The sequence below is a fragment of the Eptatretus burgeri genome, chromosome 16 (genome assembly GCF_056783735.1).
Source record: "Eptatretus burgeri isolate ZD-2024b chromosome 16, Ebu_testis_v1, whole genome shotgun sequence".
Lineage (NCBI taxonomy): Eukaryota > Metazoa > Chordata > Myxini > Myxiniformes > Myxinidae > Eptatretus > Eptatretus burgeri.
Window position 1 is genome coordinate 8,651,036 of NC_140976.1, and position 16,418 is coordinate 8,667,453.

General features: G+C 46.9%; 1 protein-coding gene across 2 annotated transcripts in view; it reads left to right on the forward strand.

Annotated features, from left to right (window-relative positions):
- The window catches only part of LOC147010452 (uncharacterized), a 108,187-nt gene that overhangs the window by 19,678 nt on the left and 72,091 nt on the right, over window positions 1-16,418 (forward strand). Inside the window, exons 5-7 of one of the 2 annotated variants that reach the window (XM_085860123.1) lie at window positions 7,155-7,344; window positions 8,500-8,853; window positions 12,746-12,883. In XM_085860123.1, the coding sequence (XP_085716249.1) occupies window positions 7,155-7,344; window positions 8,500-8,853; window positions 12,746-12,883 (682 nt within the window). The remainder of the gene's footprint in view (window positions 1-7,154; window positions 7,345-8,499; window positions 8,854-12,745; window positions 12,884-16,418) is intronic. The other variant, XM_085860124.1, reaches the window with a different exon arrangement.

The following is a 16,418-nucleotide window of genomic DNA, read 5'->3' on the forward strand; positions in this document are numbered from 1 at the left end:
ATGCCATTCATCATCAGAACCTAAAATACGACAGCATTCAGGAGTGATAGTTGATGAGTGGGTTGAGCCCCAGGACAGAGTGGACAAGTCAAAATGAGCCTGGAATTTGTCTGCAAAATAGACCGCCAAATGTTGTGGAAAATTGTGTGACCAAGGAGTTTCAAAGTGTGAACATCTGAGAGAATCTGCGTGTCAGGTCAGGTATGGGAGCATGTGCCAGAACAGCGTGTCGCTGCGTCCACTTTCCGCCGGTACTCCAGGGGCCTCCGTCTGGCCATCCCCCAGGCAGATGCCAGGCCCATCCCCATCTCCTTGAAATGATGGTCAACCTGCTGCAACCACGAGGCATGTGGTCAGCCCACTGGTCTCCTCCACTCATGAGACTCCCTCGCTGAGAGAATCTGGTGAGCAGGATCAGCGTCAGGAAAACGAGCCACATGTCCATACAGCCGCAACTGACACTCACGGACTATGCAGGTAACAAATCTTATCCGAGTTTCTCTCAGCAACCGCTCGTTGGACACAAAATCCGACCAGCGATAGCCAAGGATTCTCCGAAGAGACCTGGTACCAAAGTAATTAAGTCTCCATCTCAGATCCTTGGTCAGAGTCCAAGTCTCGCATCCATAGAGCAAGACTGGAAGTACCAAGCACCTGAAGACTCGGACTTTCGTCCTCCCACACAGGTACCGGCAGCGCCACACCCCATGATCCAGTGAAGCCATGACTCCCCAGGCCCGACCCAGACGTCTATTGACCTCTGACTCGCAGCCAGCAGAGACATGAATATCACTGCCAAGGGAAGTGAATCTCTCCACGACCTCAACATCCTCACCACAAACAGACAGACAGGACAGCAGCATCCAAGATGTCACCGAAAGCCTGGATCTTAGTTTTGACCCAAGAAACCCGTAATCCCAGCGGCTCCGACTCCTCATTCAGCACTTCGAGGGCCCCCAAAAGGATGTCTAAAGTCTCCGCAAAGATGACTGCATCATCTGCAAAGTCAAGGTCCGAGATCTTGACATTCCCAAACGATGCACCGCAGCAAGATCTCTCCGACATCCTCCCTAAAATCCAGTCCATACAAGTGCTGAAAAGTGTGGGGGCCAGTACACACCCCTGACGAACTCCAGTAACAACTGGAAATAAGTCAGAGATGGTACCACCACACTTCACAGCACTCTCAGTACCAGAGTAGAGTTCAGACATCAGATCGATCAGTTTTGGTGGCACCCCACGAAGACCAATAATCCTCCAGAGGACATCCCGATTCACTGAATCGAACGCTTTTCAGAGATCAACATAGGCTGCAAGCAGCCCCTGCCGAAACTCTCGTCTGCGTTCGGTGAGGACACGAAGGGCAAGGATACGGTCAATCGTTGACCTCTTTGGTGTAAAGCCTGACTGCTCTGGACGCTGGTGCTCAAGCAGATGGTGGCGAACCCTATCAAGAATTATCCGAGCAAAGACCTTGCCCGGCACTGAGAGCAGCGTCACCCCTCGGTAGTTGTTGCAGTCTTGGCGATCACCCTTCCCTTTCCAGAGAGGGACAACAAGGCCCCTCTTCCAGTCAGTTGGGATGATGCCGGTTGCAGGCAGAGCACAATACTGCATGCAACGACACGGGTGTAGCATTTCCACCAGCCTTGAGAAGTTCAGCATGGATGCCACAGATCCCTGGAGCTTTGCCCCGTTTCAACTGGTTCACCGCAGCCCGTGTTTCCACAAGCGAAGGTGGACCACAGTTGATTCGAGGGTCAGCAACAGGGATTGTAACACCCCTGACGTCCAACTCGACAGCTGGGGGATCAGCCTGGTACAACCGCTCAAAGTAACCGGCCCAACGGGCCTTCACTTCAGACTCCTCTGTCAAGAGCCTACCACTCTCTGCTCGAACTGCAGTGCTCCGAGGGATGGGCTTGGATGAACGCAATGCGCGAATTCCCCTGTAAGCGGGACGAGAATCTCCTGTCCACAGGTGATGCTCTACCCCCTCACAGATTCCTCGCACATAGGCCTCCTTGTCCACCCTCAGTGCACGTGCAGTTTTATCCCTCAGCTCCCTGAACAGCTCAGCTCTGCCATTCAGCCTGGCCCTGTGACTCTGGTCAATGGTATCCAGTGTCCCTTGAGAGAAAAAATTCTTCTTTGCCCTGCGGTGAGCTCCAAGACATCCACCGGCAACATCAAGGAAGGTGGTCTTGAAGGTACTCCACAACTCTTCAGGACCCCCCAAAGCACCCAGACCCCCCAAGTGTCCACTCAGCCTGTCCGCAAACTCCTCAGCTACTCTCTCATCCCTGAGCTTGCCAACATCCAGCCTAGGCTGGGATGGTACCATTCTCCAGGATTTAAGGTGCAGCTTTAGAGTTGCTACAACAAGCCTGTGGTCAGTATTGAGGAACTGAGCAATCCGGTAGACCCTGCAGTTCTGGATCATCCTCCAACGACCGTCAATGAGGACATGGTCAATCTCCTTTGCCACACCGCCAGCGTTGGAATACCAAGTCCAGTGATGAGCTTGTGGGTGCTGAAACCATGAACCAGCCACCCTAAGTCCATGACTTCTTGCAAAGTCAAGGAACTTAGTGCTATTCTGGTTCATAGTTCCTGACCCATGGGGACCAACACACACCTCATAACCATCCCTATCAGTTCCAGTCGATGCATTGAAATCCCCCAAGACGAGAAGTGTATCTCGTCTGGGGCACTGATCAACCACAGACTCGAGCGTGGCGTAGAATGCATCCTTCATGGTGAGATCACTCGCCTCAGTCGGAGCATAAACGGAGACCACGGAAATGACATCTAAGGAGTGACGAATCCTTAATCTCATAATACGCTCGTTGACCGGTGTGACCTCAATTATCATTCGGGTCAGCTTATTGGACACAGCTACAGCAACTCCTTGGGTATGGTAACCATCAAAGCGACCAGACCAATAGTAGGTGTAACCACCCACCATTATCTCGCCGCAATCCGGTCTCCGAACCTCAGAAAGAGCTGCAATCCCGATGTCCAAACACTTGAGCTCAGATGATAACAGAGACAGGTGATCATCCTCTCTAAAGGCCCGGTCACACCTTGACGTTTTAGCCAGCGATGGCAACGTGTTAAAATGTATGTAAAACGCTGGCTTACGTTGAACTTTTGATGTTTTTTTTTTAAAGATTCGGACGTATTCATAACGACTTGGTCTTATGCATAACGCATTGGTAACTACACAGAACGTTTCGTTGTGTTATAGATAACTTATACCAACGAATGCTGAACCTGTTGTCGGCCTACACAACCGATGCCCAACGATAGTCTAACTCAGGCATAGCGCGTTGCACGCATCGCTGACGATGTCGTGACGTAGCCTATTAAAAGGCTGACGCACAACGATTCAAATCATAACTGCCGTAGAAATGGAAGGGTCAAAATCGCGGTCACACCTTGGCGATCTTGCCAGCGTATGCCGACGTAACAAAAAGTGTGTCTAAAACGTTGGGGCACGTCAAATACGGTATGGGTAAGCTTGGTATGCGCGAGTAGAACGCTAAATACGCTATCATAAGTTGTAGTAAGTAGAGTACGTCAATAAATTTTGAACATGTTCAAAATTTTACGACGTACTCGGCGTATGACACATGTTCGCATGCGATGGGGATAAGTTTTACACACGATATGTGGACGCTTACACACGTCCACAAACGCTACTTATAAGCTACTCGAAGTCGAAACACGTCGCGGTAATGTCTTTTTTACGCGAAACTTATTTCTAACTTATGTTTGACGTGCTTTGAACCAATTCTTTACGTAGTCCCAACACACATCGACGTATGTAGACGTATTCCAATGACGTCTTCCGGTCGACAAAAAAAATAAATGAACGTGTTTCTAGGTTACAACTGCCATATAAAGACGTGTTCCCAGCGGTTTTGGGAATTGGTATATAAAAATGGTGTTCATAAAAGGGAACCCAACAGTGTTTTCGAGTTCCTTTTTGAGTCGATGTCCATGTCAGCAGTAACAGTATCAGTATTAGTATTACTATTAGTATTAGTATTAGTAGTAGTTTGTTCATGTTGGCATTAGTAGGTGGGTGTGAGGGGGAGGGTGTGGGTTATGATGGATCGTCCTTGCGTCTGCGTGTCCACGGGTAGGTTCATAGGCTGCCACTCAACGATTTAAATGGCTGCATCTCCACTATTGAAAGTTGACGCTTGCGCTCAACAATTGGATTAAACGGTACCACTCAGCGATTTTCATTGTTTACAATGAACGATTTAAATTGCTGTCACTCGCCCTTTGTTTTTTTATTTTTTTATTTATTTTTTTGACGCTGGGGTTTGGAAATTTGAAACGTTTCTTCTGAACGTGTTAAAACGCTCAAACTCGACTATTTTAAATAGACGCTGCCGATGGACAATTGGAATCATAGCCAAGCTAGACATCGAAGTGTGAACATCCTCGTCATGCCGAAGAAAAGTTTGAAGAATGCTGCAAATAAGTGTCCTGGCCGTGGCCGTGGACGCTGACGCAAGGACGATCCATTATACCGACGTCTTTCAGCCTATGAGTAACTTAAAAGTAACGTCTGTCGATGTGTGGCAACGATCGCGTAACGTGCCAACAACACGTTAATCATAGGTTAGAAATAAGTTTCGGGTGCGCTAAACATTACCTCGGCGTGTCTCAACTTATGATTAACTTACAAGTAGCATGTGTTGACGTCTGTCAACGATCGCAGACCGTGCCTACAACTTGTGGCCAGCGTAGCGGAACGTGTGAGTCATACGCCGGCATACGTCGTGAAATTTCAAGCATGAAAAAATTGGAGGACAACCGAAAAGTACAACGTTTAAAGCCAGCGTACAACGACGTATGGCAACGTACTACGACGTATGGCAACGTACTACGACGTATGCCAGCGTGCTCTCAATGTTATCAAAACTTACCCATAACGTATTCAACGTGTGCCAGCGTTTTAGAAAAAAAATTCAAAAATCGGCATACGTTGGCTAAAACGTCAAGGTGTGACCGGGCATTTAGGGATAGGACATTCCAGGCACCCACCCGAAGGGACCGCCTCAGGTTAACCCAAGGAGACCACCGTCTGGTGGACGACACCTCAGCACCACTCCGACACACTCTCCCGCAATCTGACCCAGGGATGTTACCCCGTGGTTTCCCTCCTATCATCAAAGATCGGGGGTCCCGAAGGCTTTGCCCCAATCTCGACATCCGGTGAGCTTGCCTGCGAAGGGAAGCTGTACAGGAGGTACTCCCACGGAGTGGGTTTTCAGATTTTTTTTGCGTTTTTGCGTTTTGCGGAATGAAGGGTTTTACGGTGGCTGGAGTGCAAATCCTGCCACCAACCTCCTAATGAAAGTAACGCAACTGCAGGAGGACGTCCACAGACACAGTTGGGCACTATATATGGATGGCCTTTGGCTCACAGAGAACTCCTCCACCCTTTGACAGGTTTTGTTTTTAATCCTGCTGGGTGTCCATATCCAAACACCCTCCTCACCAGAAAACCTGGTTGGGGAGACGGTTTAGTCGCCGACAACTCGACCATGGAACAGGTTAGTACAGGTTTACATGGTACCTGTAGCAGGTCACAGATCGAACCTGACCTGACATAAATCTGCGTGCAGAAGTAGATTTAAGGTTTAAGTGGCCGTCATGCCTGAGTGACGATGTGAGAACATGAAAATATTCCTCGTAGATGCCGAAGATGAGATTTATCCTGCAGACCAACAGACAGGAAAGCATCATCGGAATGTCTGTCTCATGAATGGTTGATTGTTTAGCAGTGTGTTCAATCATCAGAAAAATGGGGAAAGGCTGTTTGCACAGGATGTTTATAGGCCCTCATGTAGAACACATTAAAAACAGAATAAGACCAAGGATGCTGCCATGATGGATGCCAGCTTATCACAGAAACATCGAAAACTGAACGATGAATGAAATCAACAGGACGTTGATTGAGATATGCTAACGTCCGTGGGAAATGAGGAGAAACTGACGTTTTGGACATTACCTCTTCGTCAACTTACTTTTCAGTTTGTCCTTGCATCATACATTTGTGGAGTGATAAATTTAGAAATCGGAAGAGGTGGTGCTAACTCTGTACAGGAATTTAGTGAGGCCTCATCAGCAAAATTGTGTTGGTTTTGGTCATCACATCTGAGGGAGGAAATAGTTGCCAGAGACAGTGTACAGCGTCAAGAAACTCGATTTCTCCCATGCCGAGCTAGACTCAGCTATGAAGATCGACTCAAGGAGACAGGACTTTTTACATGAGAAGGGAGGTTATAGCAAATGAATTTGACGGACAAGTTTCAGATAATGAAGTGTTGATATAAAATAAGTGGAGAATTATTTTCCAGCAAAAAGGACACTGATAGGACAAGCAGGCATAATTTTTTGAGTAAAGACAAGGAGTTGGGATGAAGGTGTTCACTCAATGAGTGGAAATGAGTGAAATGACCATGGAATGGTCTCCCTGCAAGGGTGGTGACAGTCGAGTCAGTGCGTTGTTTTTTTTATTTTGTTGGATCAGTATGTGAAAGTAGTAGGGATGAAAGAGTACTGAGATATTGGCATGATTGTGCAGGCTTGACAGGCCTCATGGCATCATGCTGCATTGAACTTCCTTGTTTGTCCCTTGTATGCCAAAAACATTTTTAAGGCCAATCACGTTCATGATCATTCTCCTCGACAGGTTTGTGTTGATAATTTCACGTTAATGATGCCATTCCTCTGGTTGATTCTAACTTAAAATGACTTTACTGCACGTATTTGTCTATGTTCCAGATCTTTTGACATTGTGATGTAAAAAGCAAACAAACTGGATGGAATTATATTGTTTTCCATGCTTGGAGATACAAGGAATGAGAATTTTAACTGAATTGTAGCAATAATGGAGTTTCTGATGTGTGTGTGTGTGTGTGTGTGTGTGTGTGTGTGTGTGTGTGTGTGTGTGTGTGTGTGTGTGTGTGTGTGTGTGTGTGTGTGTGTGTGTGGCCGTGTGTGTGGCCGTGTGTGTGGCCGTGTGTGTGGCCGTGTGTGTGGCCGTGTGTGTGTGTTTTGTTCATGTGAACAAACATCTGAAAGTACCATGGTTCGAATAAATGATTGTTTTTACTGTTCCTTATTAGGGCAACAACTGGAAAAAAGAGAAATTGAGAAGTCCCTGCTGCCTGCCCAAGTTGCCCTCTGTGAAGATGCCGAATCAGGACAAAGGTTGGGTGACACTACAGCCGCTGTCACACCTTGACGTTTTAGCCAGCGTATGCCGACGTATGAAAAATTTGGCGAATACGCTGGCACACGTCGAATACGTTATGGGTAAGTTTTGTATACATTAAGAGCACACTGAAGCACGCTGGCATACGGCGTATGACTCACACGTTCCGCATACGCTGGCCATAAGTTGTAGGCACGTTATGTGATCGTTGACACACGTCGACACACGTTACTTGAAAGTTATTCATAAGTCGAAATACGTCAAGGTAATGTCTAGCGTACCCAAAACTTATTTCTAACCTATGAGTAACGTGCTTTGAACCTATGTGTAACATATCTCCAACGGATATTGACGTATGTAGACGTATTTGACGTCTTCCGGAAGACCACAGAACTTACTGAACGTGTTTCTAACTTTCAACTACCATATAATGGCATATTGGTAGCGTTTAGGGGAATTGGTATATAAAAATGGGGTTCACCGGAGGAACCCGTCAGTGTCCCAGACTCAATGGTGAGCAGATGTCTATGTCATCCGAGAGATGGAGGATCCGGCAAGGTTGAGACGAAAATACCTACGAGCTGTCCTCCAACATCAACATGACCTCATCAATTTGACACTGTACCAGTTGCGTGCCAATAGAGCCAGGAGAAGAAGAGGTGAACGGAGGAGAAGGAACTGGGTGAGACCATGGATCGGGAGGTGACGGCAGTTTGGCATGTATGACCAGCTCATGGTGGGACTCCGGAACGAGGAGTTCTTCGAAATTTTCTTCGGCATGACAGTGATGTTGACACTTTGATGTCTAGTGCGGTTATGATTTGAATCGTCAAGTGGCAGCCTTTTAATAGGCTACGCCACATGATCGTCGGCAATACGCTGCCGCACTATGCATAAGCTAGACTATCGTTGGGCATAAGTTGTGAACGCCGACAACACGCTTAGCATTCATTGGTATAAGTTATCTATAAGTTATCGAAACGTTCTGGAAACGTTACAAATGCGTTATGCATATGTCCAAATCGTTATGAATACACTATTATATTCCCAAAACCGAAAGAAAAAAAATAGTTCAGCGAACGCCAGCATTTTAGATAAATTTTGATACATTTCCATACGCTGGCTAAATCGTCAAGGTGTGACAGGAGCTTCAAATATCATTTAAGAAATTGATTCTATTACTTTGAATGTTTTGAGAATTGTTAAAAATTATTTTGAGGAAGATCCTCCTTGTAATCGTCTGTTTCCCTTTGCAGATAATGACACCCTATTCGACACAGGTGGACACTTCAAAGACCAACCTGTGGCAGCTCAATCTCTCTTAAAAGACCTTGAAGGGATGACAAACGAATCAACCAAGCCTATCATGACGTCTGTTACTGTGAATTGTCCCAGACTTGTGCTGCGACCACACAAAGTTTGCCAACCAATTCACAGCTGGCAACCACGGCCTTGTGCTGCTTCCTGTTCACCCACATTGTCGAGGACAGTTGCATCTCAGGTTGTGAGAGTAATTAGCTTTACTCGACAGATAGCTGGAGGAGAAAGACTGGCCTTCACCCAACGAATAAAATTTCGCAGCATCACTGTCATGAACAGCTTTGCTTCAGGTATTGGTCTCACCTGTATTTTTCAAAAACGTTTTGAAACTTTCACTCAGCTTAGCTACCCCTGTCTTCCTTTTACTGTCCGTGCTACTTTGTCCAAGATTATTTGTCCGCCTGTTCTCCTTGCTGAATGTTTGTTGCCCCTCTGTTCCTCATTGTTCATCTATTCCTGCGTTTACTAAATAATATAAAATGTTGTTCCTGTGCCACAACATCGACTACAGGTCAGGTCAGGTATGGGAGCATGTGCCAGAACAGCGCGTCGCTGCGTCCACTTTCCGCCAGTACTCCAGGGACCTCCGTCTGGCCATCCCCCAGGCAGATGCCAGGCCCATCCCCATCCCCTTGAGATGATGGTCGGCCCACTGGCCTCCTCCACTCACGAGACTCCCCCGCTGAGAGAATCTGGTGAGCAGGATCAGCGTCAGGAAAACGAGCTACATGTCCATACAGCCGCAACTGACGCTCACGGACTATGCAGGAAACAAATCTCATCCGAGTCTCTCTCAGCAACCGCTCATTGGACACAAAATCCAACCAGCGTTAGCCAAGGATTCTCCGAAGAGACCTGGTACCAAAGGAATTAAGTCTCCATCTCAGATCCTTGGTCAGAGTCCAAGTCTCGCATCCATAGAGCAAGACCAGAAGTACCAAGGACCTGAAGACTCGGACTTTCGTCCTCCTACACAGGTACCGGCAGCGCCACACCCCATGATCCAGTGAATCCATGACTCCCCAGGCCCGACCCAGACGTCTATTGACCTCTGACTCACAACCAGCAGAGACATGAATATCACAGCCAAGGTAATTGAATCTCTCCACGACCTCAACATCCTCACCACAAACAGACACAGACAGGACAGCAGCATCCAAGATGTCACCGAAAGCCTGGATCTTAGTTTTGACCCAAGAAACCCGTAATCCCAGCGTCTCCGACTCCTCATTCAGCACCTCGAGGGCCCCCAAAAGGATATCGAAAGTCTCCACAAAGATGACTGCATCATCTGCAAAATCAAGGTCCGAGATCTTGACATTCCCAAACGATGCACCGCAGCTTGATCTCTCTGACATCCTCCCTAAAATCCAGTCCATGCAAGTGCTGAAAAGTGTGGGGGACAGTGCACACCCCTGACGAACTCCAGTAACAGCTGGAAATAAGTCAGAGATGGTAGCACCACACTTCACAGCACTCTCAGTACCAGAGTAGAGTTCAGACATCAGATCAATCAGTTTTGGTGGCACCCCACGAAGACCAAGAATCCTCCAGAGGACATCCCGATTCACTGGATCGAACGCTTTACAGAGATCAACATAGGCTGCAAGCAGCCCCTGCCGAAACTCTCGTCTGCGTTCGGTGAGGACACGAAGAGCAAGGATACGGTCAATCGTTGACCTCTTTGGTGTAAAGGCTGACTGCTCTGGACGCTGGTGCTCAAGCAGATGGTGGCGAAGCCGATCAAGAATTATCCAAGCAAAGACCTTGCCTGGCACTGAGAGCAGCGTCACCCCTCGGTAGTTGTTGCAGTCTTGGCGATCACCCTTCCCTTTCCAGAGAGGAACAACAAGGCCCCTCTTCCAATCAGTTGGGATGATGCCTGTGTTCCAGGCAGAGCACAAAACTGCATGCAACGACAAGAGTGCAGCATTTCCACCAGCCTTGAGAAGTTCAGCATGGATGCCACAGATCCCTGGAGCTTTGCCCCGTTTCAACCCGTTCAACGCAGCCCGTGTTTCCACAAGCGAAGGTGGACCACAGTTGATTCGAGGGTCAGCAACAGGGATTGTAACACCCTTGACGTCCAACTCGACAGCTGGGGGATCACCCCGGTACAATCGCTCAAAGTAACCGGCCCAGCGGGCCTTCACTTCAGACTCCTCTGTCAAGAGCCTACCACTCTCTGCTCGAACTGTAGTGCTCCGAGGGATGGGCTTGGATGAACGCAATGCGCGAATTCCCCTGTAAGCGGGATAAGAATCACCTGTCCACAGGTGATGCTCTACCCCCTCACAGATTCCTCGCACATAGGCCTCCTTGTCCACCCTCAGTGCACGTACAGTTTTACGCCTCAGCTCCCTGAACAGCTCAGCTCTGCCATTCAGCCTGGCCCTGCGACTCTGGTCAATTGTATCCAGTGTCCCTTGAGAGACAAAATTCTTCTTTGCCCTGCGGTGAGTTCCAAGACATCCACCGGTAACATCAAGGACGTTGGTCTTGAAGGCACTCCACAACTCTTCATGACCCCCCAAAGAACCCAGGCCCCCAAGTGTCCACTCAGCCTGTTCACAAACTCCTCAGCTACTCTCTCATCCCTGAGCTTGCCAACATCCAGCCTAGGCTGGGATGGTACCATTCTCCAGGATTTAAGGTGCAGCTTTAGAGTTGCTACACAAGCCTGTGGTCAGTGTTGAGGAACTGAGCACTCCGGTAGACCCTGCAGTTCTGGATCATCCTCCAGTGACCGTCAATGAGGACATGGTCAATCTCCTTTGCCGCATCGCCAGCGTTGGAATACCAAGTCCAGCGTTGAGCTTGTGGGCGCTGAAAACATGAACCGGCCACCCTAAGTCCATGACTTCTTGCAAAGTCAAGGAACTTAGTGCTATTCTGGTTCATAGTTCCTGACCCATGGGGACGAACACACATCTCATAACCATCCCTATCAGTTCCAGTCGATGCATTGAAATCCCCCAAGACTAGAAGTGTATATCGTCTGGGGCACTGATCAACCACAGACTCGAGCGTGGCGTAGAATGCATCCTTCACGGTGAGATCACTCGCCTCAGTCGGAGCATAAACAGAGACCAGGGAAATGACACCAAAGGAGTGACGAATCCTTTATCTCATAATACGCTCGTTGATCGGTGTTACCTCAATTATCATTGGGGTCAGCTTATTGGACACAGCTACAGCAACCCCTTGGGTATGGTAACCCTCAGAGCGACCAGACCAATAGTAGGTGTAACCACCCACCATTATCTCGCCGCAATCCGGTCTCCGAACCTCAGAGAGAGCTGCAATCCCGATGTCCAAACGCTTGAGCTCAGATGATAACAGAGACAGGTGATCATCCTCTCTTAGGGATAGGACATTCCAGGCACCCACCCGAAGGGACCGCCTCAGGTTAACCCAAGGAGACCGCCGTCTGGTGGACGACACCTCAGCCCCACTCCGACACACTTTCCCGCAATCTGACCCAGGGATGTTACCCTGTGGTTTCCCTCCTATCATCAAAGATTGGGGGTCCCGAAGGCTTTGCCCCAACCCGTCATCCGGTGAGCTGCCCTGCGAAGGGAAGCTGCACAGGAGGTACTCCCACGGAGTGGGTTTTCAGATATTTTTGCGTTTTTGTGTTTTGCGGAATGAACGGTTTTACGGTGGCTGGAGTGCAAATCCTGCCACCAACCTCCTATATAAAAAAAGTAACCCAACTGCAGGAGGACGTCTGCAGACACAGTTGGGCACTAGATATGGATGGCCGTTGGCTCATAAGTAGCTCCTCCGCCCTTTGACAGGTTTTGTTTTTCATCCTGCTGGGTGTCCATATCCAAACACCCTCCTCCCCAGAAAACCAGGTGGGGGAGACGGTTTAGTCGCCGATAACCCAACCATGGAACAGGTTAGTACAGGTTTACATGGTACCTGTAGCAGGTCACAGATATAACCTGACCTGACTACACTTTCTATGGAATGATTTAACCTCATAAATGAGAGATGTTTCGGATGTCATCTTGCGATATTACTTACCAACCACATATCCTTATGTAATGAAGCTGTGCAAGTTCCTGCATTTGTTGGTGAAATTGTAAACTGGAAATGGGTAATATTGGACCATACATCACAAGTTTGTACCTTAAATAACAAGGTAACAATCAGATGTTGTCAATAATTTTGCAGGAAAGTCTTCATATGTGGACATTACAGTTCTGGAGATTGTGAGGTCATCATACCGCATCCCCAGTGAATATTTTGTCAAGATGCTTCAGCTGATAATGGCACCCAAGGTTGATGACCAGAAGCAGCTTTGTAAATCAGGTGAGGAGGAAGTTCCACCACAAATGTCAGCACAGCACTTCACAGTTATCCTCAAACATCTTCACAATACAGACAGAGCAATGTAGTTCGTGGTACCCTACCGACTCTCTCTTGTGGAACAATGCGGTGTTTTTCTAAAATGTATTATAACAGTTTATAAGGCTTCGAGGAGCTGATGCTTCACCGACAGGAAACCCTCTTCTTTGTCCCAGAAGCCTGAGCGATCCCCGGTTTTGGGTGTCCACCTGTTTGTTCGATTTTTCTATGCCGTTTCACAAACCATGTCATTCACGGAATATTTTGATTTTTTCACCTTGGTGTGTCATGAACAAAACCGATTTTTCCGTGAGACTTAATTAAATGAAGTTCACACTTTCTTACCTCGTTGCCAGGAACCTATCAGTTTGAAATTTCTGTGCTCGATGTTACCTACTCCTTTGTGCTATTATTTTGTTTTGTTGTTTTATCACGCATTTTGTTAAATGTGAATCAAGTCACATGTTTGTGTTTGAATGATTTGTTCTCATGAAGTGATTAAATTTTCACTGAACATTCCAAGATGACAAACCAAATCAAGGCACAAATGAAACCTCGTTGAACACCATGGTGAAAATCTATCCTTTTATTATTTTTATGAAAATCCTATTGCTCAGCATATTGTATTTTCTCTAATATAATGTGCTTTTATATTTATTCAGCAGGTCATCAGTGTGTGTCAGTCAGTCAATCAGTCCATGTCCTCCATAACTCCAAAACAATGAAACATGGAAGTCCCAAACTTTGCAGGCATACGAAGGGCACTCCATTGCAGTGCATGAATTGAAATTGGGTGTTTGTGTTAATTTTAACACACCTTTTGAAGATAATTAACTGCCTTATTTGATTATCCTTTTTCAAGGTGCCATCCTTGTTCAGCCCCTGTCAGCCCTCTTTCAGCTTGTTGGGGTCTTAATTCTCCATTTTGTTTGGCCTGCTCAACAATGCCGTAACTTGGAACAGGCCGCAACGCTTTCTTAACGATAAAGCGCTCACTTTTTTTTTTTTACTTTCTTCACTCATATCATCAAATGCCTCATCTTCTTATGTACGGATTGCTGGATACGTCACAGTGCTTATAAACGCCTGGAGACACCAGTGTTCATGGCTTTACTTCATTTCCACAATTGAAAAAAGCTCTAGAATCTCTTAACCTGAGTTGAATTTCAACATTTAATCTTCTTAATTAACTTCAGCAACATTTCCAACTGCTAAAATAATTAAGTGTTCATTTGTCCAATTTGGACATTGGATATTCCGGGCATCTCCGAGTGTTCATGCCTTTATTTATTTTCCACACATGCAATTAATTACCTCTGGAATCTCTTGAGCTGAGTTAAATTTCAAAATTTGAACTTCTAAATTGATCTCAACAGCAGTTTGGACTTCTGTAAAAGTGTTAATTTGTCCAATTCGGACATTGTTTGACACTCCAGGTGCATGGTGTTTAATATGACCGATCGGCGATTGCCAAACAGATTGGCAAATTTGGGAGCATTCTGACGGGTGGGTCTGGAGAAGAAGGTTTTTAAAGGAATTAATGTGATATTCTCAAAAGTTGACACACTTCCAGCCATGTGATCGGAATGACCAGCAATTTATCATCCCAAACCTGAACAAATGTTGTAACCCAAATTTGGTAGCATTCTGACTGGTGGAGCAGTCGAAAAAGATTTTGAAAGGAATTTGCAGGACCATCATTTTGTCACACTTCTGGTCATGTGATCGGCATGGCATCCACAATTTAACATCAGGATCCTGTCCTAATGTTGTAACCCAAATTTGATTCGAATTCTGACCGGAGGGTCTGCAGAAGAAGATTTTGAAAGAAATTTCCACCATTTTCCCCAAAATTGACAGTCAGCCAATTTGGCACACTTATTATCATGTGATCAGCATGACCTTTGCAATTTAACATCCCTACCCTGGACTCATGTTGTAACCCAAATTTGGTAGCATTCTAACTGGTGGGTCTAGAGAAAATGATTTTTGAAGAAATTTACTAAGTCAGCCATTTTAACCTCACGGGACCGGAAAGAGCTTTACAATTCCTCTTACCAGTCAGGAGACGAACATTGCTGCAAATTTTCAGCCAGATCGGCACAGCGCTATGGCCGGAGAAGTCAAAAAAAGAGACGGATGGTTGGATGGATGGACAGACGGATGGATGGATGGTATGCGATGACGAGACCTCATCTGGAATGTAAATTCCAGATAAGCTAATTACATCCATCAACCTCATATCGGGAGTTCCGCTATGTTGATTTTAGCTGTGAAAAGAATCGGCTGACTTTTTGTGTTCTCTGTGGCTTGATAGATTTTTATGTTGAATTTCAGTTATTTTCCACTTGAATTCCTCTTTCAAAGAACTCTGTTTCAAGGTAAATCTTTGTGTTTATCGTTTTTATATACAGTACTTTATACGTGTGTACATTTCCACGTGCGTATGTGTGTATATATTACCTCAATGGAATTTGGAACAGGCCCCAGTACTTCGGACATAAAGGTCCACTCACAAGTGCTCATGCGGGAGGTGTGTGTGTGTGTGTGTGTGTGTGTGTGTGTGTGTGTGTGTGTGTGTGTGTGTGTGTGTGTGTGTGTGTGTGTGTGTGTGTGTGTGTGTGTGTGTGTGTGTGTTCATTAAGCATAACATCATTTTCTTTGCTAACCCCACCTCCTCCACTCACATTTTCCTCCTTTTTTTACTCCACCCCCCTTCTCTCTCTCTCTCTCTCTCTCTCTCTCTCTCTCTCTCTCTCTCTCTCTCTCTCTCTCTCTCTCTCTCTCTCTCTCTCTCTCTCTCTCTCTCTCTCTCTCTCTCTCTCTCTCTCTCTCTCTCTCTTTCTCTTTGAACCCTCCTCACTCCCCCTTTTGATTAAATGCAGCAGTCTCCTCACAAACATCTGTCTCTCCCACTCCCGCTCTCATTCTCTTCCTCATACCCACCTCCTCACACCCTGTCTCTCCTACAGAATCGAGTGACATGTGGTGAAACGTCGCTTCCTCCCCCGCCCACCGACACCCCCATTCTTCTCTCTCCCCTTGTTCCTATCTCCCCTCCTTGCTCCATCCTCGTCTCTTCTCCCTCCCACTCCTCCATCTCCCCCTGTCCCCTCTCCCTCTCCTTCTCCCTCCACCTCCCTCCTCACTCCCCCTCCATCCTCTCTCTCTCCCCTGCCCCCTCCCCTCTCACTCTCCCTTACCCCCCTGCTCCCTTCTACCCCACCCTCATGGTCTCCACCCACTCTCCCTCACCTCCTCTCTCTCTTCCTCCCCACCTCTCTCTCCTGCACCACTCCCCCCTTCGTATTCCCGTCAGCATAGTGACGGGTGGTATTTGCTTGTCGTCAATGATTAGAACATAAATCAAAAAGTAACAATATTAATTTGGTAGAGTTTGATACAAAATCGTATTTGGCGATTCATATGTGGTGCTGTAATTGGACACCACACGTGTGGTTTCATTTAACCACCCAAGGACACAAAACCCTCGACTAAA